This window comes from Archocentrus centrarchus, chromosome 21, assembly GCF_007364275.1.
Source record: "Archocentrus centrarchus isolate MPI-CPG fArcCen1 chromosome 21, fArcCen1, whole genome shotgun sequence".
In the NCBI taxonomy this organism is placed as follows: domain Eukaryota; kingdom Metazoa; phylum Chordata; class Actinopteri; order Cichliformes; family Cichlidae; genus Archocentrus; species Archocentrus centrarchus.
Genome location: NC_044366.1, coordinates 25,052,725 through 25,079,556, shown reverse-complemented (window position 1 = coordinate 25,079,556; position 26,832 = coordinate 25,052,725). Strand labels below are relative to the sequence as shown.

The 26,832-nt window shown below is 41.1% G+C and overlaps 1 protein-coding gene across 1 annotated transcript in view; it reads right to left on the bottom strand.

Annotated features, from left to right (window-relative positions):
- clybl (citrate lyase beta like) overlaps nt 1-26,832 on the bottom strand; it is a 66,284-nt gene that overhangs the window by 3,430 nt on the left and 36,022 nt on the right. Inside the window, 8 exon segments of the mRNA XM_030758347.1 lie at nt 3,604-3,762; nt 4,439-4,532; nt 5,871-5,890; nt 5,893-5,916; nt 5,919-5,952; nt 9,763-9,783; nt 10,559-10,747; nt 24,826-25,039. Of these exon segments, the coding sequence (XP_030614207.1) occupies nt 3,604-3,762; nt 4,439-4,532; nt 5,871-5,890; nt 5,893-5,916; nt 5,919-5,952; nt 9,763-9,783; nt 10,559-10,747; nt 24,826-25,039 (755 nt within the window).

The window sequence follows — 26,832 nt, the reverse complement described above, 5'->3', positions numbered from 1 at the left end:
GCTGCACAAACAGCTGTATAGGACAGAATAGAAGAGGATAGGGGAAAAAAAGCCGTCTGAGTATTTGGAAGGATTGAAGCCGAGAGGCAATGAGAGAGGAGAAACAGGACTGGACTGTATAAGTTTCAGTATGACGTTAGCCAGAAGGCTAACACGGGGCCAGAAGATGCTGTGCATTATGACAGATAAAACGTGTCTTCTCTCCGCTTGCAGTCCTGCTGTTCAGTAGAAATGTCACTAAATGCTTAGTTGCACTTCATTATGTTACAGAAGCCACGGAGAAGAACGCACTGACGAAAGCTTTGGTGGACACGCACAGGCAAGTAAATCATTGGAAATGGACAAGAAAACAAGGCAAAATAAGACAATGCAAGTGTATGAAGTGTTACTTTTATAACCATATTTAAACAGTTAAAAATCCACATTTTTTTTTTTATGCCTGAAATAATAAATAATTTTTTTCTCCCATATGCTCAGTAACTCTGGCTGCACAATGACACTGATCTTAAACAGAATCCCAACATGGAGTTTCTGGCTCCATCTGCCACAATCCCCCCACCTTCCTGCTCCCACTTCCTCTCAGTTAAATGTGGGTGAACGCCGCAGACATAATCCCATGTACATTTGCAGATCAAACTTGTAGTGATAAGTTAAGGTTATGAAACGTCTGGTGAGAACGGCAGCTCAGAGGCAGCCAGCAGGAACTCGACACTTTAGGGCTTAGCACTGTCGCCAACAACAAATCCTTCAAGGTGGCTGAGCGGGCGGGCTGCACGGGCAAAAAAAAAAAAAAAAAAAAAAATTCAGCCAGGAGAGAGGAGGAAAGGCAAGGAGGGGAGAGGAGGAGAGAAACCCTCTCTCTCTTCATCCAGCTCCACTCACCCTGGTTAACCCTAGAAAAACGCACAGCGGTCCCACAATCCACACACTGTCGTTAAAGGCTTGAACAATTACTTATGAGCATTCATAATTCATAAAGTGCCATTTGTAATAAATAGACACCTTTCAGGAAAGCGTGCATGTGACATAATGTGTTCAAAAACCCATCCTGTGTGTGTTTGTGAACTGCCACTGGCTGCTGATGTGGGTTTCATGTGTGAAGCGGAGACTGTGACAGCACATTTTCTGTTGAGCAAACAGCCCAAGGACTCCCCAGGCCACTCTGGAGTTGTGTATAAGTGCGTACTTGTATGCGTGCAGTCTTGTACATGTGTGTATGTGTTTGTGTATATGCCACTGGCACACTTACTCTGATGCATTTTAAATATTAAAAAAAAAGTATAAAGCAAATATTATCCGAGTATTATTCAGTGGAATAACGTGTGTATGTTGCCTTCTATCATATGTGAGGGAAGACGAGCGTGTGCGTGTATGTATGCCCTCCTCTGCCACCTGTTTTACTTCTGGGCAAAAGACGGGGGCATGTCTCCACACAGAAAACTGGCAGATTTATAATACCATAAGAGGGTGTCTATTTGTGTCAGTGTGAGGGTGCGTGTGGTTGTTTAGGACAAGGGGAGAATGACAGAGCGAAGAAGCAGACAGGGTGACTCAGGTGCCCCCAGTTACAACCCATTGGTTCTCCTAAAATACATCAATCATGCCCTCCAGCCAATCCTGGCCTGCCATGTGGTGCTGGCATCTCATTGGAGGATTGCTATTTAGCAAAGTGCTCTCAAGCGAATGATGGGCAGGGTCCCAGAGATGGAAGTGCAATGTGGTCCCTAAGAGCAGAGAATTTTGTGGAACGGTTCTCTGTTTCCGAGCGGCAAACATTTTCACAGGGATCATTGAGTCTTAACAGGAACATGATTCATAGCACATTAAACAAAGCACTTAGAAAGCAAAGATGCTGAACTAATAAAGTCCTCAATGAATGATATTCCTCCCTAACATGTATTTGCATAGGAGTTTGCCTTCATTTCTGTTAACCAGTAAAGAGCACCGGGCCTTCAGGTTTGACCAGTGTGTTCCGTGCTCAGTGCTAATGGGTGCTGTATGTGGCTTAGTTAGTGCCAAGGTCAATTACTGCACAGGTAGAAGCTTTTGGCCGCACCACACTATTGCTTAAGCACACTCGGGCCAGTAATAGCTACTAACTAAGATTATACAGAGTGCCCATGGCTGGAAAGCCACTAATCCACTGCTTTAAATGGTTCTGCTCCACATCAAATCAGAAACATTTATTTCATCAAATGACTGCTTCTGTTAATTAGTTTTTAAACCATTTGCTTCACGTAAACCACACTTCCAGATTTCTTTTGATTTTGTGTTTGCTTAGAAAGATAAGTCGCAAAACATTCTGAGTCAAACAGCGACACACAAACAGGATATTACACTTCTAATGATGGCATTAATTTGAGGAACCCTTGTGCTAAACATAATATGCACTCCGAGTAAAACTGCAGCTGTAGAATAGTGAAGAAAAAAAAAAAAAAAGACAAATGAGAAATAAAACCCTTAAAAAAAAAGTACATGGCTATAGTGGAGTAATTCTGACATAAACACACACACAACCATGAACACAAACCTGCTGCAACAGGGAATAGAGGTGGCAAATGAGGTCACCTGGAAGAGTTTCTGTATGAGACAACAAGCAGCTCAACCTACAAACTGATCTGACGATTTGAAGTGCAAGGCAATATGTGTGTCGGGCACGCACACAGGGATTCACAATTTTTGTGCCAGCGCTTATTTTTCTCCATTTCTTTCCAGTGTGAGTGGTGACTAATGTCTGATGCTGTTCTGTTAAAATGATCTGAGACCAGGGAAAGAAAAAAACTAACAGTCGCAGAACAGTGACCAAAACGTGATCATGAAATTCAGTCCCAGGTTTCCCCTAGTTTATGTGGATATACACCACAGAGGGAAACAAAGAAAACTGTATATATGTTTTTTTTGTTTTGTTTTTTGATCTTTAAAAGGGACAAAAATACCAGAAAGAATTTACTTGCAGCATCACAGGAAGAATGACTGCAAAACGCACTTGGGAACAGGTTGTCCTGCCTTCTGTGGTCTGCTGCAAGCCGTCTGCAGGGCTGCACACACAAGCACACAAAGACACACACACACACACACACATACACAAAGCATGACCTGCCTAGAGACACACAAAGAGCTATCACACATCCTTAATAACTCCTTTTAATTACACATACTCAAGTGCACACAGACCCATTCATAGCGGGCACAAAAGAAATGTGAGATCTTCATTACAGTGTGCTATACAAGTATATAAATAACAAATGAAAAGCGAAAAGATGCTCTGCCACCTCCCACAGCGTTTCGAGCAACATTTAAAAACATTTATCAGCTACTTCATTTCCTATTCTCATTTAGAAGGAGAAATGGGAGAAATAAACCAAAACAAAACATGTAACCGAGAGCATTGGGAGTGAAAGTCGAACTGCCTGGATGCTGCTTGCAACAGGAAGTAGGGGATGCCTGTTGCCGTGCCACGTTCAGGAGAGGGGAATATATAGCAGAGAAATTAAGAGCAACAGATGAAAACAGATGCAGAAACATGAGGTCACATCTCAGGTCAGGACTTAAAGACATGAGGGCAGATTTGAGATAAAGAAACAAGGAACTTTACCTGTGAAGCCATGAGAGCTCCTTCTCTGGCCTGCTGCCTCAAACCCTCCACATCTTTGTAGTCGATGTAGACCAGGTCAATAGCCTGCAGCCCAAAGGCTTTGGCAGTCACAACCACCTTCTGCCTTGCATAAAGAAGCTCTCTGGCCTCCTTAGTCCGTGTGGCACCTTAAGAAGCAGTACAAGGATGCATGCACAGCTTGTCAGACAAGATCTCAAAGATGTTGATCTGTAAATAGGTGTAGGTGAGGTGAAATGGTGATGGGTGAAGAACAGCAGGTATTACATAAAATATAGTGACACATCTTTTTATGGATGGGAGACTGATTTTCTGATTCTTGCTGTCAAACAGTCGATCGGGACTTTTAACCACTGGTCTGTGTGCTTCAATACCCATTCATTCTGTCCTTTAAAACAAACCTACTCATTGCTTAATGACAAGGAACAAAAACTAAAAGATTAATCATTTAGACAAACCTCCTTTTTTTTTACTTGTGTGACCTAATACAGAGAAAATGTGTTTACGGTTCCAGCACATTTATTATTTTTGCCCATCGGGGCACTTCAATTTGTAAAATCACTTAAGTATCCCCCGTCCACAAATCATCCCTTAATTTAATGAAAAGGGAAACAAATTAATGCTTATCCTGCAGTTCTGCAATTGTTTGTTCAAAAACTGAGAAAATGTGAGCTGTAAGACGTGCATTTTATTTACAGACTGGCAATTAAGCTTATGCATTTTTTTTTACACTATTGGTCTCCTCTGCTACAAATCCAGGAGGAGGAGGAGAGAATTGGTGGTCAGCAAAGAGTGGAAGATCTATGCAGAATGTGAGAGAGTTACCTATGCTGGCACAGAAGTCATCGGAGCCAAACACCACACCATCATGGTGCAGACCAACCTTGGGACCAAGCGAACGAATTTCCTCACACACCGCCTGGAAAGAAGAAATATCAGCACGATTCACATGGACAGAAGAAGTAAAACACACACAAACGCATGTTGGACATACTGTAACAAATTTCACATTCCTAATCAAACCAGCACCATCACAAAACTATCCTAATTATTCTTTCACAAGGATTTAATATGTTAATGAACACATATTATTCGTCTGTCCCAATTTCACTTGAAGCTTTCTTTCCACAAGGACTCATATTAATGCACCAGCCCATTAAGGTGCCACCTTGGAGTCATGTGAACAGTCAGCTGGCTCAGGACTCAGAAAAAGTTGAGCCTTGCTGCTACTGTGCACTATGGTAGCTGAGACTGAAGCAGTAAAGTTTTTTAAGCCTGTGAAGTAACCTTTAAGCTGCCATTCCTGATTCAGATGTTATGTTTTCATGTAACAGATCATTCTCTTTGGTAATTAGTTTGTGTTAAGAGAACATGAATTACTGATGCATGATGGAGCTGATTTCTTTTACTAAGCAAACAAACAGACAGAATTCTTTCCCCATTTTTCATTGCTTTCCTTAAAAAAAAAAAAAAAAAAATCAAACAAAAACAATAAAACCAAAGACTAATGGCTCCAATTATTGTAGGGGAAAGTAAAAGTTTAAAAAGAAAGGAACCCTCTTGAATGTGGTCATCTGTGGCGAAGGCTATGAAACAATAAGAATGTGTTTCGTGCTTTTGTTGGCCTCCAAATTAATTTCACCACTAGCTGTGCCACAGTGAGTTTTTTTTTTTTTTCCATGCTTGTAACCCGGGGTGGTTTAGTCTGGACAAAAAAAAATACAGGGTGTTCTCAAGACAGAACACAGAGGCACCCCCTGCCAACAAACACACATACGCATACTCCCGACCACAGTCACAGAATTAGACTGAAGAAACAAAAAACACAAATCAGAAGAAGGAATGACAGCTGGTTTCTCCCCAAATGCCCCAACTATGCCCTCTTTTCTCAGTAGCTGAAGGTCGTGCTGTACCATACAAAAAAAACACTTGATGCTATCGGAAATATCATTAAGAACTTTTGCACTGTGACGATATTAAAATGGTTCTAATTAAAAAATGTCAGCGTGTCTGAAGAGGACAGAGAGAGGGACACACACGCAGACGAAGAGGAGGGGAAAAAAAAGGCTCAAAAGGCTCATTTTGAGAGACAGTCTGAAGCTTTGAATCCCTTTTATTTTGGACATGTGGAGTTCTCTGCTCACTGATGCAGTCTTTAATCTAAAGTGAACAATGGACAAACAGAAAAATGTCTTACGCGTGCAGTTTTGGCTGGTTTTTTTCTTTTTTTCGGGAGGGAGGTTTGTTTGTAATTTACCTTAAAATTGAGCAGGCCACAGCGGTTTCCACAAAGGTGATGAGGGAACGGGTTCTGTCAGTGGCCATCCTTTCAAGTGGTGCTGAACCTGTCAACAACTAAGCACACAGGGACCATCTCATGCACTCATTAACAAAACCCACTGTTTGTGTGAAAGCGGATGCAATAAACCCCTAAAACAATCGCAATAAATTAATTTGCTCTCTCTGCTTTGTGCAAGATAATACACAGGATATTTGTGCTTGGTTGGAGCATTCAATGTGTTCTAGGATTTGCACTATAAATTTAATATATATGAACTTAACCTGTTACAATGTGTTCTAATGGACGGCATTCTGTTCGATTTCTGCTCTGCCGCCACCCTGACCGGACTTATCGATGCATTGTTAGTAAAGAGAATGAGAAACTCATCAGAAAGAGAAATCTGAGATACAGAGTGATTGTGTCAGAGTGATTTTAAAAACTTGAAGAAAAAAAAATTCAGCCGTAACAATCATAAATGATTTGACACATCTTTCAAAAGTCACCGTGGGGGTAAGACAGAGACGAGAAAAAAAAAATCTAATGTGCAAAAACTCACTTTTGATATAAATCTTGACACCTTTATACTTGCGCTGTTCCCATTTCAGTCCTTATTCAGAGACACATCTATGAGGGTTCAAATAGCACAGAGAGCAAGCACAGGAGAGTAGCAACAAAAGCAAGTGAAATGAAATATTTTACATTATCACCAGGGTTTCCCCCTTCGTCTGAAGTCTTCTGCTCTACCTTCTTTCTGAGGCTCTGCACAACTACAGAATGTGCTCCCCTGAGACTGTGTGCACACATGTAAATGTGCACATGCACGCACGACAAACACGCCACACACACACACAGCAAAACCACAGAAGAAACAAAATAACGAAAAGGGGAGAAGAAACAAGATTTGGGATGTCTTTGAGTGTGTTTTACTGCAACATTATTCTGTTTTGCGTCCCCTCCTCCGTGGCAGGGAACAGGGAGACTGGAGCAACAATCAGAGTGTGATGTGACCACTCTGTGAGGCCTTATCCCGCACGACTCCTGCTAATATGCAAGCTCACCTAAGTAGGGCTTTAAAACCAAGTTTAATTCTTTGAAGACCAAAGCATTCCAATTTTTTCCAACAGACCAGTTCACAGCTAGCCCTGGACTGCCAGTGGGGTAGCCCAAATTCCTAAATCTATCATCTGGAAACACACAAAAGCCCCCTCCGTCAGATATTTCCTTTCAAAGCCAGACAAAAAAAAAAAAAAAAAAAAAGAAAAAAAGAGAGTGCAAAAAGCTCAGAGTAGAATGTCTACCTCCGTGTGTCCCCCCACCCCAACCCCCCCCCCCACGCCTTTTTCTCCCTCTTTGACACACCAGGAAAAAAGACGGTTATAAATAACCTCAGGTACAGCGCTACTATTTTTCTAAACGAAGAGCAAAATAACCCCCGTGCTCACACTCACCACTCTTGTTCTCAAAACTGAAAGAGTGGGCCTCCATTGAAGGATTTCAAAAATAGGGGCAATTTTAATCATCTCTCCATTCAATCTCAGTTGGATAAATCATATCTGAGAGATTTGCATAAATACAAACCATCAAAGTCTTTTCATCTTCAAAGAGGTTTTCAAGACCCAATAGGCTTTGTACTGTAATCATCTGAGGTCACAACCCTGTGGGAGCAAGGTTGCTATGGCAACATAAAAACTAACGCTGGGGGCTTAGCATAATATGCCCCCCCCCCCCCCCCCTTCACAAACACAGGAAGGGGTGCGGGGGTCCGAGAGGGAGTGTGAAAAGAGGGTGTAGATAAACCTATTTCTGTGACAGAGGAAACTAGATAGATATGGCCTGTTGTGGGGAAACCTATCTGATATTACACACGGAGATTACCACCAAAACGCTGTGCCACGCAAACCCTAACAAGGCTGCGGCGAAGCTGAGTGGACGGTTTGGTTTCCACCAAAGGGAAACAAATGACAGCTCCACGCAGCCACCACTGGCTGAAAAGCCTTCAAGCCTTTCTGATTACATGTTTCTGTCCTTCTGCTGTATTCTCCTCTCCAGCTATTATACACTTCGAGGGTCTGATTTGCAGTGCATAAGAGGTACTACAGTCCTTTTTCACTGCTATTCGGATGGGTATGGCAACCATTAGCTGTCAGTGGCTCTCAAAACTAGGACCTTTTTAAAATGTTATTCCAAAAAAAAGAAAAAGAAAATGTTAAAAGAAGAAATAACACCTCTTTTCTCCATTCAAAGCCATGCTACAAACAAGGCCTCTGACAATTTTGCCACCCAATCATGAAAAGAGAAGGAGGGGGAGATAGAGCTAGAGAAAGGAGGCTATAGTGGGACAAGTTTCAATTAATTTTCTTCAAAAGGGGGCCAGATTAAATGTTTCCGGCCAGCTGAAGTGTTCATTTCACAGAGGGGAAGTGGAGAAAGGGATGAGGGGAGGGGACAGGAGGAGGAGTAGAGGAGGAGGAGCGGGACAGGGTGCGATTCTTTTTGGTCCCAGTGCACACCAAATAGTGTGGTGGGCAAAGAATGCACACGGCTCCAAAATCTTTGTGAGAATTGTATTCAAACAAAGGAGGGAGTTACGCCTGTTATAGCCCAATAAGGCCTGTCAGTCACACAAGGGCCAAAGGAGAGGAGAAAGACAGAGGAAAAGATTTACACACAAAGAGAAACAAGCAAGTCCATCTTTTAGCGACAAATCAGTCTGGAGGTTCCTGAGCTGATATCAATAAAAAGGGAGAAAAATAAACAAGTGAGGGATTTACTGCGCTGCCTTACAAGAGTGGAGAAAATCAGACACTTGTTTACAACACAGGAAACATGAACGCACACACAGACGCACAGAGAAGTACAAAGCGGAGGGACACTGAAAAAGTTGGGAGGGATGAAGATTCGGCGAGGGGTCCCATAGAGTGCCACCAAGTTGACTTTGTCTAAGAGTACACATGCACCCACTGATGCAAAAATCACACTGACAAATAAATCAAACGCAAAAACCGACAGGGCACCTACAGACTGAACTCTCAAGGGGAACAGCACCAAATACAAAGGGCTGACTTAATTCAATGTACAATGTACAAATAAGTTTTTTGCATTAAAAAAAACAAAAAAAAACACAACATCAACAGGCAATTATCCACACTGAAAGCGTTCAAAACGCCAGCTGAGTGGTTTAAAAAAGTAAAGAACAAAAAAAAAAAAAAAAATGAGTTTCGTGAGTGAAGAAAAGTAGCCAAGGGAGAAAGGAGCTGGGGAGAGAATTAGTGAACACCTGTCAGCAATTATACTTGCAAGAAAGAAAGGGCAGCAGGAAATAGACACGTTCTAATTAAAGCCACTAGTTAAAAACTTCCTGCTCCTTCCCTCAGACCATGAGCATAAACGTATGTGTGCGTGCATGCATGTTTGTAATAACACTGAGGCCAAAAAAAAAGAGACACTAGACACACACCTCTCACTACCGATTACCTCTCCTTGAAACACAGCTCAACGGGTCCCGCTTTTGTTTCAACAAAAACTACTCTGAATGCATGTGGTTGGATACAGTAGTGAAAATGTTATTTTAAAAGGTATATCACCCACTTTACACTGAACAATTTCATAAGCAAGCAAAGTGCAAAGTGATGAAAAGAAAAACACTCACATAGTTCAAGCAGCATGTTTTTTTTTTCTTTAGTTTATAATGCAGCCGCAAACACGAAGGAGCGAGCCTGGTACTAATCGTGTTTCCCCGGCATGTGACTGGAGCTGATCATACAGGTCTGCATTAATGATGTCAATGTCTGCTGACTTTTAAGGGCTTGACATCTGTACATCTGTTTTCTGGTCTTGGCCATACCTCTGCTCTCTATAAAGCAGAGACCAGGAAACCATCTATTAACAACTGCATCAGTCCACTTAGCGTGAATAAATTAAAATCTATAAAAACAAGGACTGCAAATAATATAGCAGAGAATTATAATTATAACATTTTTCTGTGAGCTTTGAAAGAGAATAAATGTTTTTTTAATACCTGTCATCAGTGTATGAGAGCTTCCTAACCCCAACAACTGCCTAGATAACCTTTATTTTTAAGTTTGCACATGTAAAAATTTGCAACATGCTACATTTAAAAGGTGTGTAAGAATAAGAGAAAGCCATGAATCTGAGGCATTCTGGTCTGGCTATGGGGTATTACATTTGATTAAATCAGTTCTTAGACACAACAGGACACTGTTCACAGCAGTCCTCCGTGAGTTCACCAGAGGCAGAAGGCACCATTGCGCTGTTACAGAAAGTTATCGGGCTTCTGAAGTTAAACCGAAGAAATGTCATCTGTTTCTTGAGCAGCAGCCAAGAAAAACACTCCGTCTGTCCCTGACAGGGATCGATTCCCTCTTTTACTTGGAAACGGGAAAGTTTGTTATGACTGCTTTGAAGATTCCCGAGGTTTCTTCTTACTTCATGAGTTTGTGTAAGAGCACCAGCGCCTTTAAAAAGACTGTCAGAGTTCAAAGAAAGAAGTGCAATGGGAATTTTAAGCTTAGTTATTTTGTTGTTTTTGTTGTTTATTTATTTATTTTTTACATAAGATTCTGAAAAAAAAACTCAGCTTACTACTTTGAGGCTAATTTGATTTTTGAAAGATGTTTGAAGATGGACCATGATTTGTAGCTCACCCACTGCACCTCCTGCGTGTCCTCCACTTTGGGCAACATGATGGCAGGAGGGAGGACCTTGGCCTGCAAAATCACCTGCAGGTCACCCTCAGCCAAGCCACTAGACACTGAGTTCACTCTCACACACTTCTCTGTCCGGCCCAGGTCCAGTTCCGCTAACATCCGGGGAATGGTCTCTCTGGCTTCTGTCTACAAAACAGAAGCAAGAAACAAAGAAAGAGACCATGATTATTTTAATGTGCAGCATATAATATTTAAAATAAACAATTAAAGCAGGGACTCATTCAAAAACTGTTTACAAACTCTGCATGTTGAAAGCATGTACAGTTACAGGATACTAGAGGACAAAAACTAGTCTATGCAGCTGAAAACTGCTGGGGAGTTGAAATAATTGTCCTCAGTTCAACATGTACCAAAAAGGCACAGATGCAGATCATTTCTATTTGGCAAAAATTATTAAAAGTTTTGTACTAAAGTGCAATAAAAGACTAATTACCATCAAGGAAATAAATGAATTTGGACACCGGGAAGAGCATGACACTAAACCTTGCACTATGAACACAAACTGTGTGATTCCAAGTGTGTGACTGACAAAGCACACAAATCTGAAATTAATAGCATCAAAATGAAACATCAATGCATTAAAACGCAAAACCAAAATAACATCCATTTGCACTCTCTTCTCTGTAGTGCATCTGTATCCAGTGTGTCAGAACAGAAGCTGCACACTCAGCTTTGTTCTCTCAGCGCAGGCATTGCAGAAGCTGAGCAGGAAGAGAGATGAGGAGGATGGAAAAATCAAAGAGAAGCCTACACTCCCTACTTCTATTGGTAACACAGTAGCACACACTGCTATATTCAAACCAGATGCTGGCTACAGGATTGGAGAGAAAGATGGATGGAATGGGGAGAGAAGCCCGACTAGGGAGAGGAGAGAGGCTCAGTGGGAGAAATGTGGTCTGAGTTAAGCAGCATGAGGAAACGGTGGCTTAGGAGTTGTCAGCTCAGATCAGAGGCTGGAGCCTTTGAGTGCTTGTGTGTGTGTGTGTGTGTGTGTGTGTGTGTGTGTGTGTGTGTGTGTGTGTGGTGTGTGTGTGTGTGTGTTGGGAATTCTCATATTGGGATTTTTCTCCTGATTCAAAAATTACTAAAAAAAAACAAAAAAAAAAACAAAAAAAAGTTCAGAAACATCCACTCAACCTGATGCCAATTGTTGGGTGAACCACAAAAATGTTCCGAGATGTGAATTCATGAAATGTAATGCAAGCAATTCAAATACTGAACCGAAAAATGGCGGCACACGCAGCATGATGCCACGCGATGGAACACCCTGCACTAAGCAGGGCATCAGAGTAGCATAGTTTAACAGGGTGATAATCAGTAGACTGATGACTGAAGTGTGTGCATAAAAGGGAACATATAGACAGACGTAAGATGGAGAGCCCATATATCAAAAGCTCTTGTAAAAAGTCAACCTTGGTTCAGTTGTATGAGCTTAGGGGGAACCTCTCAAGGGTCACAGGACTAAACAGTCCTAGCTCTGATCTCCTGGAATGCAGAACTGTATTTGATATGGCAAACACCCTGCCTGCATCAATAAAATACAGTATCAGAGTACATATCAAAGATTTGCTTGGATTTAATAGGGTTCATGAGCAGGCTGAGCTGCTTTGTGTCATCTTTGTCTCCCCTTTGCCTCACTGAGAGAGACAAGAAGGATTGTCACACCATATGATGAGAGCACTGTGATCTTTGACTCTTACTCAAATTTTGCTCTCTCCTTCTTTCTTACTGCCGCTCTCATAAGCCAAGAAAGACCTGCTACTCTATCACGGTAACTTGAAACGGATGGAGGCGATTTACGCAGCCATAACTCACTATTCATAAACCTGCTACTTGGTGGGTAAAATTCTGTCTGTCCCTGCGCAGTTCACGGTGACTGAAGAAAATTGATCTGTGAGAACTGCTGGCTGTTTTATGTGCCAGGAGTCACATTGATCCCTGACCAAATTAAATAAATAGATATCCAGAAACGATCAAAAAAGCGTGGTTATAACGTTCTCAGATCAGAGACAGGAAAACGCCAGCATCCTTCTCGAAACTCAACCTGATATACCGGCAGCCTGCACATATAAAATTCTTTTTATGTAACCAGAAATCACTCATGGAAAGGGCAGACTCCAGTTCTTTTCTTCTGTTTTCTGAAGCCACAACAGCTGAAATCACCAAGGAGATGGGCTAGGATCTCATTTATAAAACCGTTACAATTTTCATCTTAAGAATGATTAAAGCAGAAACAATGTATAAGCTGTGATTTCTAAAAAAAAAGAAATGATATTGTTATAAGCAAAATTTAAACCTGAAGAAATTATTATTCTGCTGGTTTGGTAGAGGCACTCAGGCACCTATTACAGCTGCCACAGGGTGAGACACAGCTCGCCAATGTGTCGCAGGGCTAACGCAGACAGACAGACAACCATTCACACTCACATCCACACCTGTGGGCAACTTAGAATCACCAATTAACCTAACCCCACTACCTGCATGTCTCGGAGTACCTGTTGAGAACCCACGCAGACACGGGGAGAGCATGCAAACTCCACACAATAAGGATCCGGGCGGATGGTGGATTCAAACCCAAGACCTTCTTGCTGTGAGGCAGCAGTGCTGCCCCAGTTTCAGTTGATTTGTGATGTATAGCTCACAGATGTTAAAAAGAAAATGAAATGAAGCACCTTTATTTAATGCTCAGCATCTCTTATGAATCGATTGCAAGCACACTATCCAGAATGATCTTATAACTAAGTTCCAACATTTTTATAAATGAGGCCCCAGGTCACTATTCACTATCCTTTCTTTTATCTTCTTTTCTGCCTAAAGTGAGAGAGATTATTCTGCCAGACACCTTGACCCCTATGTGCGCCGCTACTCTGAGCTTGAATAAAGCCCTTTGAAAAGAAGATATTTTACATTAATGGACAGCCATCCAACAAGTTGCTTCAAAGCTCCCTCCCCAATCACCTGGTGTCCTACAGAGCGCTCGCCCCAACGTCAGCGCCATCTCGTCTTTGATTCCCTCCATCATCCTCATCATTAGAGGCTGACGCACAGGCAGGCAAGCTTGCAAGCAGTCACCCAGGCAGGCAGGGCCGCTGAACGCAAAGATGCACATGAGAAGCTTTTCAAGTGCAGAGAGGCTGACCTTCCAGGAGAGCGAGGGCAGCTTCTTAACACACAGCCTGAGCCTTGACACTCAGAATCCTACAGAGTGCTATATATATGTGACACAGCATGGTTACTGCCTTGTAGACACCACATCAGACTACAGCATCCAGACCGGTGTATGTACAGCCCACAGCAGGACCAAGTTCCTCTCCAGCATCAGATCACAAATGTCCAGCCCTTCTGCCATGCTGCTTGAAACAAGCAATGTCAAACACCGCCTCTGGACAGTCTATAGATGTATACATGCACACACAGCTTGTCCCTTCAATTTGAATTATTTCTCAGTAGAGGCATAATTACGGTGGATATATAATGAGAATGTGTGACATGAAATCTGTTTAAAAAAGGACATAAATCGGGCTAGAATTTTTATTTCTGATAACATTGTTATACAATATCATTATGACAAGCAGCAAAAAATAAAAATGGCATAAATTAGGATAATTTACATCATTAAAAAGCTAGTGTCATTCTAAAAAAAAAAAAGAAAAGAAAAACTGCTTACAGCTGTGCGTCTGCATTCACAAACACAGCTTGTATGTACATCCCACTTTTATCATTTACACAGTGCCTTCAAACAGCAGAGTGCTGTATCTTTAGCCTGAAAGTGGATATAGGGTTTCATGTAAGAAGAGTGCAAGATCATGAGTCACAATGCATGTAGTTGTTTTTCCCTCTTTTTTTTTTTTTTTTTTTAAATACCTTTTAAGATCGGGTGTTTTGCACCCTGCTGTGTAACTCGTGATGCCATTTAAAATGAGCTGTAGACTCTCGCAGGTGAAGGCTGCCAGCCTCAAGTGCAACTGTATGCACTTGTTCATCTGCCTTTGTTAGTAAGCGTGTGCCAGATTGTGTGTGTGTGTGTGCGCGCGTGTGTGTGTGTTCGCAGGCTCGCAAGTTATCGTGGATGCGTTTTGACAAGTGACATGCTGCACTCTATAAAGTGGGAGTGAGATGACTGACTAATTCAGGCTACGCGGATAACTGAGACGTAGCAGAAGGAGATTCAGGCCTTCACTCTGTCAGTCGGAGGCGCACTGTGTTATCTGTTATACTGTCAGTGCCGACAACAAGACATAACTAGCAGGAAAGAGGAGGAGAAATTTGTAAATCATGAAACCTGCTTGTCATTGATGGTCAAAGCTGACAGCATGAGGTGAAAAACAGCTAGTTATCACACACTTTAATTACCCATGAAAAGAGCTCATTAAAAATCTTTGGTTATAGTTCATTACAAGCTGAAATCCACAGTACGTACATCTTTTGTACAAAATATTAAAATTCCTTCTAAACATAGTTCAGAGTGCCAGTTTTTGCATATTGGTGAGTTTTATCCTTTCTATTTGTGGTCTTTTAAAAATCTAGATCTCACCCCAGCATAGCTTCAAGGACTGAAAAGGCTTCTCTGGTGGCAAAAAAAAGAAGGTATATTGATTTGATACCTTTATTGATACCTCAGCAAACATTTCTTTTTTTAAATTATAAAAACACACTCCAATCCAATCAAGCATCCACAAGATGAGGGGTCAAGGGTGACTATACAATATTAAGCAGGTAGTTTTCTTTTTGCCTTTGTCTGTTCTCAGGTCAATGCTATAGACCAAGCCAACAGAGGATAAGCTTAGACAAGATAGAAACTTGTAAAAAGAGCTGGCAGCTCCTCAGGAAATCACAAATGGAGTTCAGTTTCATAGATCCAAGATGGATTTAGTCTGCATTTCCTGCAATGCTGTCATGTTGAGTTGGGGGACTGCCAAATTCATGGCGATCACAACAACTTCAGTGTTTGTTGCAAGTACAGAAGAACCCAGCTCATTCAAAGACCATCCTCCTGAACGAGTGTCTTTTTCCGACAAAAACTCTCAGCAATTCCTGCAGTTCTTTGAGAGATTCAGATCAGTCTCTACGGTTTAGAAGAATTATCCATCTTGCCAGAGACAGAGGACATGGAGCAACACGGTATAAGATCAACATCCGAATAACAACCAAATAAAATTTAAATAAACACTACAGTTTGATCAGTGCACTATAATATAAGAGCTGTATGTGTGTGTATGTGTGAACTTCTATTGGCATGTGTCCTCTCCATCTACGAAACACTGTCTGGAGGTTTATCCTGTGCAGAGGCCGTTTAAAGGTGGACCAAAGCGTCACTTAGGATCAGGAGAGGAATCTCAGGGGTAAAGAGTGGCTCAAGGAAACACGTTGATACACCTAAAGGGTATTTTTGTTTTTAGATGCTACAACATAATCCTTCATATATATATTTATATAATATCCTCTGCATTTCCAAGTTTGTGTCATGAGCGATGCTTTTTTCTTTTCTATATCCACCCACCAGTGAATGTTTTACTGCTTATCAGCTGATTATTATCATATTTATGGTGTATCATCCAAAAGCCTCAGTAAGCCCCAGTCTTCCAGAACATTTAACGAATCCCTGACACAATGTATTGGATTCAAATTTATTATAATCACTCATAAACTCCCCCAAAGTGGCCAACCTCCTTCTACCCTCCACGCTGAGGGAATTCATATGCGGATGACATCCAGCGTATATTCTTTCAGGCATGAACATGTCTCAAAGTTGCAGGTACTAATAATCTGTCTAAAATCCATTAAAAGCTGCTAGACAACATTTTCTCCAACTCAATGAGGACAAACTGAATCCTGATCTGTTTCTATTAATGGTAGCCCTTGGACTCCGGCTAAATTTGTAAGCCTTCTATTAGGAACCTTGGGGTACCCTTTTGATTCTGCTTTTATGCTTGACTCGAGATGGTTATTCATGCATTTATATCCTCACATTTGGACTATTGTAATGCATTGTTTACCTGTCTTAGCAAACATTCCCTGGTGCGCTTACAGGCTGTTCAGAATGCTGCTGCTAAGCTTCTGACTAAATCTTCCAAATATTCTCACATTACCCCGCTTCTGATCCAGTTACACTGGCTCCCTGTGAAAATTTAGAATACAGTTCAAGATTTTAGTCCTTACTTTTAGAGCTCTACATGGGCAAGCCCCAGTTTATATCAGTGAACTCCTTCATTCATGTGATCAGGGACTACTGGCTGTACATTCTACAAGACTGAAAACGAAAGGAGACAGAGCTTTTGCTTCAGTGGCTCCCCGTCTCTGGAACTCTCTCCCTGCCCATCTTAGAGCAGCGGACTCATTGATGTGTTTTAAAGGTCTTTTAAAAACTCATCTTTTTAGCTTGGCATTTGTTTAATCATTCTCTGTCCTGTTGTGACACACTTCGTGACACCTGTCTTGAGAGGTAAAGTTTTCTTTACTTACTTACGTAGATAACCGCACTCTTTTTGTGAAGCCACTGTCTTATATAGGACCAAGGTGGTGTAGTGCACTGCTGCCTCACCTGCTGGACGTCTCTCCCAAAGTGCATTGACAGCTTGGCAAAAGTGTCCAAACTCAAGAAAAGTAGTCAAATCTCATTTTTTTTCAGTGAGGCTGTTTTTAGTCTTATTATCATTATTTTATTTTTTTGATGTACTCATCGACTTTGGTGGTTTTTTTTTTGTTTTTTTTAAAGTTCAGTGTGTTTAACATAGATTTCTTCTTCTGTGCAATTTATTTTATTTATTAGTAGCTATAGTGACAGTTACAACAAATGATACACATGGAGCGGCACGGTTGTCTAGTTGGTAGTACTGTCGCCTAACAGCAAGAGAGTTCCTGGTTTGAACCCAATGACCAGCAAGGGTCTTTGTGGGAGTTTGCATGTTCTCCCTGTGCTTGTGTGGCTTCTTTCTCTCCAGATACTCTGGTTTCCTCCCACAGTCCAGCGACACGCAGGTTAGGTTAATTAGTGTCTCCCTTGATCTAAACTGACCATAGATGTGAATGTGAGCATGAATGGTTGTCTCTCTCTCTGTGTTATCCCTGCGATAGGTGGCGACCTGTCCAGGGTGCACCCAACATTTGGTCCTTTTGTCCAGTGGCAGCTGGGATAGGCACCAGCCCTCCCACAACAATGAACTGAATAAGAAATTAAGAAACGGGAGTGGACACATGGACAGTTAAAATGATATAAGGTAAGAAAATGAGGACGGTACATTCAATGCACCACTTTGGTGTAATCTGCGTGTTGTATAGATGCTCTGAACATTGTACACAGAACTATAATTAATTTCCTGCTGAGATTCAACCATGAATCAGGCTTAAACGCAGTCATTTTAGGTTTCTGTTTTAAGGTAGGCACTCATCCAGGCTGCATAGTACAGTTAGTGACCAAGTGTGTCATGCTATTATGAGTCAGCACAATCATGATTAAACATGTTAATTTATCTGCAAGCTGTTCATGTACAGGTTCACTCAAGTTCATGTGCTGTTTAACTGCAGTTCAATTCAGTGCATATAAACATCTGCCACTGCCACGACACATCATGACTGCATCTAAACTGCAATTAAAACACTAGCAGAATTAAGTACCTCCTCCTTAACATAAGTTAGAAGTGAATATCATTTCCAAAAGATGTTCAGCAGAAATTACTCTGCTCCTCTGTTATGCATTACATCAGCATCAAGAAGGGCACTCTGAAAATAGAGCTAGGCCATTGTCTCACAGTTTTAAGGAAAGTAATCAGGATCCACAACCAACTTTAATACAGTCTCCTTTTGCTCATGCTCATTCTGTCTGCCAAGTTTCATAAGATTTGGCTTTGCAATTTTTGAATAATCTTGCCCAAAGGGGGGGAAAACAGATAACTGTACATGGACAAAATGAAAACTTTGTGTACTTTTGGTTTTTTACGGTTGGCTGTGAAGCATTCACTTGTGAAAAGAATTTCAGTTTTTGAAAATGTCACAAAATATGTTCATGTTCTTACTACATGATTCCACAAGCATTTAAAATATGGATTTTCATCTACACTTACATTTTAGTATCTGCTCCAAAATGCACGAAACAAAGCAAATATGAAAAAATGCTTAAGAATTGGAGAACTATACATAAAAAAAACAATATTAATTTAAGATGTACAAAAACATTTATAATTTAGAAATACTAAATCACAATCTGCTTTAACCAGCGAGCCTGTATTGTTAGACAGTGGAAATTTACTTTTTTTTATAAACTAATGCTTGAGCATTTAGTTTAGTTTGTTTTTTTCAGTGGTTAAAAAAAAAGAACCTGATGTATTGAAATTATATTGCCATTTTTTACAGTTTTACATTTTCACTTTAAAAGAAAATTATCAGTATTTTCACTTTTTATGATTATGATTTAGAGAAACAAACTTTTTCAAGTTTTGCTGTTTGGTGTACCGGTATTTTATTTTAAAAGTACTAGGTAGTACTTAGCAAAAAACAATTGAAAACTTTTCAAGCAGCCAGCCAAGTTCTTTCCCCCTTTAATGCCCACCGTTACTTAAACACAAAGTTAAAATGAAATAAATCTCTTGTGAAATATGAGCTATAGTATCTTGCACTCTCGTGCTCCATCCCTCTCCTCCTCCCATTCTTCAGTGTTTTCATCGCCTTGTACTCCTCTCCATCAACACTATTCATACTGGGTTACTTTCTAAGCACTGGGTGGGTTGCACAAGCCACGTAGCACAGAGTGGTGCAAGCCAGTGAAAACACAAGAGTGTAACAGGATAATGGGAGGCAGAGAAGTCCTCTCTGTTCTCCACCTCAGCATTTTCCAGTGCATTGCTCGGCTTCAGTCCTCACACTCCATCCACTAAAGCTGCAGCACAAATGGGTTTCAAAAGCTGAAAATATATTAAAATACATGAAGTCTACAACTTCTTTCAAACTTTGAAAATAAAAAAAAAAACATACAAAAAAATATTCTTACAACTTCAACAAATACATTTATATTTGTTTGCACTGCTAATCACTGCACTGTCATCACTCCCCTGTGCACCCTGACCACTTGGTTGCCTATGGTACTCCCCCCAAAAACTGATTTCTGACAAATGACACTTAAAACACACACACTCTCTAAACAGTCAGTCAGGTTTGGACTGGATGGTCTTTCTCATGTGATCAGGGCAGGGTCTACTTTCTGGCTGAGTGCATTACATCCCAGTTGTGAGTTTTGGCAGGCTGACTGGGAGTTTCTCTCAAGTCTCCGGGGTCTCCTAAGGTGTAGAGCACATGCACAAGCACACATACAGGGAAATGCACACGCAGTCACATGCTGTATAATACACACTAAATAGCATTCATAATTCTACCGGTTAACATTATTCCCCAGGAGCACTTTCTGTCAAGAGTTTATTCATTTGAATCCACTTAAACGGGGAGCAGGCCTCCGAGTGTCCTCTGAAAAAACACCGTGAGCAGTGAACTGAGGTCATGTATCAGTTGACAGTTGGCTGCATAATTTATGTTAAGTTGCAAGTCTCCGGTGTCAGACACAGTTCATGCATAGACCATAGCTCATACATTATATTGACTGACAACGAGATAAAGGAAATATACTGCCATAATGATGATATCCACTCCACAATGTGTCATTCAACTGCTCTCCCTGGAAGCACCAAGACCAGTAGAAATTAGTATTACTGCAAAAAAAGACAAAGATCTGGCTGATCAGTATATATTATGAATTAAATGCTGCCATGTACAGTTAAACATCCATTCCTAAGTCACTAAGTAAAGCACAAAGTAAAGCTAAAAGTGTGGACTGTGGGGGTGCATGGCACCTGTATTATTCCCTTAAATTAAACATGACTTAAATTATACAAGAAAAAGTAACAATCATTTCATAGTAATTTAGTATTTTTGCATATTTTTTTAAGAGGAAGTGGACTTATTAGAAATATAAATGGTATTTAATAATAAAAAAAATTGTTTCATTATCTCTAAAATTAATCTCTACTCACATCTAACAAGAACCATCAAGTTGTTTCACACAAACTGCTTCCTTTAAAAAAGCAGAATCAAAGGTACAGTATATGGTTGTAAACACACCTCTGTATTCATTTACTGTTCACACTGGCCCTGTACTTTCAAATGAACAGTGAATTACCTCGTTTCAAGCCCCAACAACTGTTCCTGGTTCAGTAACATACTGAAATGAATGCAGGACACTGATGTACAGTGGGACACCAACTGTAACAATCTGTGTATGTGTTTATCTGCGTGTATTTGTGTGTGAAGGTCCGTATGTGACTACATGTACACACATACGCGTGTGTGCATGTTTGTATTCTGCTGCTCTTGTGTGCATTTACAGGCGCGTGCTGGTGTGTGAGAGGTGCTCCCTGTTGTGTCGGCCGCGCCACTATGCCATCTGGAGAGGAAATCGAGTGTGAAGTACAGTATAGTTTGGGACCAAGCTCCGTGGCAGCGGCTCAGCAGTTAGTTCATTAGTTCCAAACTTCCAGGGATTAGGAGAGAATCTCTGCGGCAGGGAGGCAGGGGGGAGTCATGGAGGATGGAGGGACCCATGTGGGGAAAAGAGAGGGAGAAAGAGAAACACCAGGAGGAATACTGGACCAAAGGGCACTAAGAGACAGAGACAGAACATGGGGGGAGAGAGACATAAACAATCTTAACCCTGCGGACCCTGGAGAGGGGAGACGGGAGAGAGAGGGAGACAGTAAAAGAACAAGACGGCGAGGGAGAGAGGAGGAGAGAGGACAGGTGTAGCCGTCAGTTCCGCTCCGGGGTTTCAACCTGCCCTCCCTTTTCCTCCACCCCACTGATCATACAGATATGATGATATGTGTAAGAGTGTTAGAGCAGTCAGCCTTGTCTTCCCTCCCCTCTCACCTCCTCCTTCTCTCCCCTCTGGGTCCGTGGCGACAGTTAGCAAGCTCTGGGTGGCTCCTAGCCTTTACTCCCTTTCTTTTCTCCCTACCTCTTAAGCTGCCAGCATTACTGCCAAGATGGAGTGCAGACATTTTTAGAGTCAAAGTGGCAGGCAATTAAAGCCAGCGCTCCCAGATTTCAATTTAAAAGGGGAGGGGGCAGACTGACCTTCATCACGTACCTTTTTGTCATGAACATCCTTTCCTGTTTTAAGGTGAAGGTGAAAGATAATGAAAAGAATACATTAATGAACACTAATAGGAGTGTGGTGGTGGTACTCAGTAACTACACTCGCCATTTCGCCATTGTTACGCTCACCAAAACAGTGGTGCAGAATGGCATTTAGCAAGCTCAGTCTTTGCTTTGCTCCAATTAGATATGCATTACGAGACTTTAGGACATTGTTGAGGCCTGGCATGCCTTGGCAAACCCACAGTGCAGACTGTGCAGTTGTCATGGTGAAGATAATCGCTTCTAGGGTATACTGTGTTGAAATTGTCAGCAGACACACACCCACATTGTAATAGCAAACTCTCTCATCCATTTATAGATCAGTTGGGAATAATGCAAAGCTTAAATTGACTTAATAAACGACAGGTTAAGGATAATATTTTTGGGGTATGCTTACAAAGCTTCCTGCAAATTACTGCTCAGTAAGCACACAACTGTGTCAGCGCATTATTCAATCCAGCTTGGTATTGACTTAGGCAGTAAGATGCAAGCGTGTCCAGCAACATCTGCATCTGATTTGCATAAAGTTACGTTTACTCTGCAGATGCTTTTGGCAGAGCGACTTCTAATAAATGCATCCAAACCTAAAACTAAGCATGGGCCAGATCTCATCAAAAATAGGCTACAATTTTAATGTAGGTACTTGACTAAAACTTACTGTGAGCCACTAGCTGCAAGGAAAAGCACATAAAAGCAGGAAAACGTGGAAGAAAAAAAGTAACAGGCTATATTTTTTGGCACTAAATGGAAAGTTCCTTTGAAGTCATTTATGTTTTTTAGTGGTGCTTTGGGCTTTCATTCCACTGAACTGTAACCTGTGTGTGCACAACCTGTGTCCACACAATGTCCATCAAAGAGCAGCATCGGTTCTCTATCAAGACTCAAAGTGTGTTCACGCACAGAGCTGTCAGGTAATTAATCTGTGTTATAGCAGCACTGAGAGCCCAATAAACAATTATTGGAATAATGTGTGCATAACGGAATAAAAATAATCCTAAAAGCATAAAAGTATGCTTTGGGTCTTGGTATGGCTATAAAGCATCAAATATGAGCCATTACACAGCCTCTGTAGGCAGCAGGCATCAATTAGAAGTGCATCATTAGAAATGCATCTCCTCTGAAGCATGCAACACCTCTTGGCAAGCTTTTGCATCTTTTTTTAACTAGTTGTTTAATTTCTCAACAACAATAAATGCAAAAATTTAGATCAATATCCATTTCCTCACATATTTTGCTTCTCTCCACAGGAACTCCTGAAAATAAATAATGCTAGACTGAAAACGCAATATTCTGTCACTGCGGCTTTGATGGTTTACTTCCTTTAAGGGTAAAAAATAAATAAATCTTGGTAAATATCCCCCCAATCTATGTAATAAAAATAACAATTGGGGAAAAAAAAAATTTAAACCACACAGTGAAAAGTAAAACAATTTTTATACCCAACTCATTTCCACATAGAAATTTATATCCAAAACAAAGGTTTGTGGTATTCCAAAAAGCCTATGCTTAGACACACACCACACACACACACCACACACACACTGTTCATCCAAAAGGAAAAAATATCATCTTAAGGGAAGGTATAACTACACAACATCCCATGGATTTCCAATTGCCACAGTGGAGAAAGACGCCAAGAGTGTGGAAAGTGAAGAAAGGGTGCCAGTAGGGAAGGTGCATTTTGTTATTGAGTATATTACTAATTTTTATATTACACAGCATGACCTACCAAACACATAATAGGCTACAAGACTTTTTCCACACTGTGCCGAAAGCCAATGTGCCAAAAAGTGTCAAAAGCTCAAATCTGCTCTGACGCTATGTTTTGCTTTGTAGTGTAGGGCAGACGTGGCTAGATCAGAGAATGGGATTATTAGGCGGGGGAACTACTGAGGGACAATACTATTTTCCAGAATTTAATGTATTGGTATTTTCATGTGCATTACTCAGAGTGCTACTAGTGGAAGATAGAGTAGTATACCTGCTGAGGGACATCACTCTGCATTTTGAATAAATGGAAATATCCTGTAGCTATGTACATTTTCCCTTTATTTTTAACCAGCACATACTGGGGCTATACGCACAACCCAGCAGCAGCAGCTAACACGGAAAAGACCTTTTGAAAATGAGAGGGGGGGGGGGGGGGGGGGGGGGGGGGGGGGGGGGGGGGGGGGGGGGGGGGGGGGGGGGGGGGGGGGGGGGGGAGGGGGGGGGGGGGGGGGATTCAGAATCTGCAATTGTTGCCTGCAAATTCAGCCCAGAAAACAACTCGTGTTGTAAGCGAAATGAGTGATCTGGTGAAAAGAATTAGCTGGAGCGAAACACTTCGGCTTAAACACGAGGAAGACGGGTTAGATGCTGACAGTGCAAGAGGCTAGCATCTGAGCTCTTCACAAGCCTGAATGGCTCCTCCAGTGCTGCATTCCTCTCCGCATTCCCTTTTATCACACATACAGACTAAAGCTTTTACATCCACCGACACCATCGCCGGGTCACAGTTTTAGCTGTCAGTCACACAGGCCATCATCTTATTGTCTTTGTCTACTACAGGAACAGCCTCCAGCCATATCAATCATCTTTATTATCATGACTTAAAAACCTTTGTTAGTTAACTTTTTGCCCGGGCCCCTTCTTTATTCCCGCTCTCCAATCACAATTTCATGGGCAGTTCAGCAGGGCCAATGAGAAGGTAGTGTGGGCAGGAGGAGAATGCTTTTAACCTGCTGCATCTGGTGCTTTCCCACTGCTTACCCAGTGGGACATGGTCACCTTGTTTTAAATGACTCTGATTGGGGGGGGACCACTGCCTTTATACTATCATAATGGGGTGAAATGTGCTTGTTGTAAACATCTCACTTAGGCAGTTTTCCTTTCAGTGAAAGACCAAGCAACTGTCTGATAGAGGGATATGGAAATTAAAATATATTCAGGATCACACAGCTATGAGAGTGTTTGTGGGTTCCCTGCTATCCTGTTAATGCAAAGCTGAATTTCATTTATAAGCGTGCATCTTTGTACTTATGTACCTTTTTGCTGAGGGCTACACCATCCTCACAGTCCAACACGGCACAGTCGACATCCAGCGAGGCTAGTTTCTTCAATTTTCGCTCATCATTGCCAGGGCAGTAGAGAACTGCCCTGCGGGGTATGTAGTGCAGCGAGGAGCCTGCAGAGTGATAGTGATGACGCCATGCTTCAGTATACAACTGCCAGACTGCGGCCTGGAGCCACCCGCGCTCTCTGTCAACAACATATATACATGCATAAGGATACGGTGGAACATGGACATATACATGCTTTGGTGTACAGCGCAATATCAATCAACACAATATCAATAAGTAGCTAAAGACAATGAATGATTAAAGGTTGTTGCTGCATTTATAATATGTATTTATAGTACTCATGGAGAACCAGAAGGAGGACTCACTCAGATTCAAGTGAAAGTCTGGATACATTTCATTTTGGGAGTTCTGTTTGCCCTTCAGCTTTTCATTGAAGTGAATGAGAGACGCTGACCTGTGCTTTGGCAGTCTTTGTGAGAACAAACTCACCCAAACATTGAGCCAGTCATATGCTAATTTTGTCACGCTGTTGAATATCTAGGCATGGCAGAAAGTGAATGAGTATGAGAGTCAGTGGTTGTTTAGAGCTGAGTCACAGAAAAAAAAAAAAAAATCTTTAATTTGTCTGTTTCCCTAAATCTAGATTGCAATAATTTCAAAACTGTTATGGTAGTTTTAAAAAAGTCTGCATCTTGACTCCTACCATGAGCACTGCAGGTATAAAACAAATTTTAGTTAACATTCTATTCTTATAGTCACATAATGCCCAAACAACTAAGAATACATAAAGATAATGCAATTTTGAGATGATTCTTAGTTGTTTATATATAATATATATATATATATATATATATATATATATATATATATATATATATATATATATATATATATTGTTACTGTTAACCATTATGTAGACATATAAACAGCCTATATATATATATATATATAGGCTGTTTTATATGTCTACATAATGGTTAACAGTAACAATAGGCCAATTACAGACATCAGTCAACTAATGGTTGTGGTCGTGTCTAAAGAATATCTTAAATGCAAAATTCCCTGACACCTGCTGACCCCTGGCTCAATGAAGGTGGGGTGGTCAGTTTGGGCCTGGAGCAAACTCTGACGCCAGAGAGTTCAAAACCAAACCTTTTGGTCAGCAGATGGTAGACAAAAGGGGAAGCTCATCTGTGATGACTGACTAGCTATTTAATAAGCTTTATGAGAAGCTGGGGGGAAAAAGCTTCATGATGCACAGGTCCTTGATGATTTAAGTACTTCCTATTTTGCACTGATGAAAAGACTGTTGTTTCATGTTTTTGTGTTCTTGCATTTTTTACAGCTACGCTCTCTCAGGGCACGGATGTCCATTCTAATATAAATATAAATATTTATGTCTCTCATTAATGTGGTTTGCCCTCTTGTGGAGGTAATGTGATATTCAAATAGATCAATTCTGTGTGAATGAATAACCAAAAGTGATTTTGCCTGCACTCTAATACTGCTTCATCCTTTTCATTTTCCTATACATTGCTTCACTTTGTGGTGGATGCAAGGTTAGGAACTCACTCTTGATTCATTTTAAGACTAACCTTAGAAAGATGTTGTTTACACTGTTTTTAATGGCAGCTCCCAATACTGTATTTGTATCTGTACCTATCATACACTAAAAACTTGTCTTATCCTGTGCCTTTCACTGTCAGTAGGAGCTACAAAAGCCTCTAAAACAGAGTTGTAAGAACCACAATGGTATCTACTGTCTGCAGCACAGTCACAGAAATAATAGGGTACAACATCCACCAGTTCCTAGATCTATGAAAAAGTTCCTGAAAACACCTTTTAACAGTGCTATAACTCTTTCTGGGTACCAGAAGTCCTCTGAGGATGCTATTGGTAGATAGTGTCTTTCTTTGCCTGAGGAGGGCAAAAGAAAGAAAGAAAGCAAGTGAGGGGATATCCTTTCTGTAA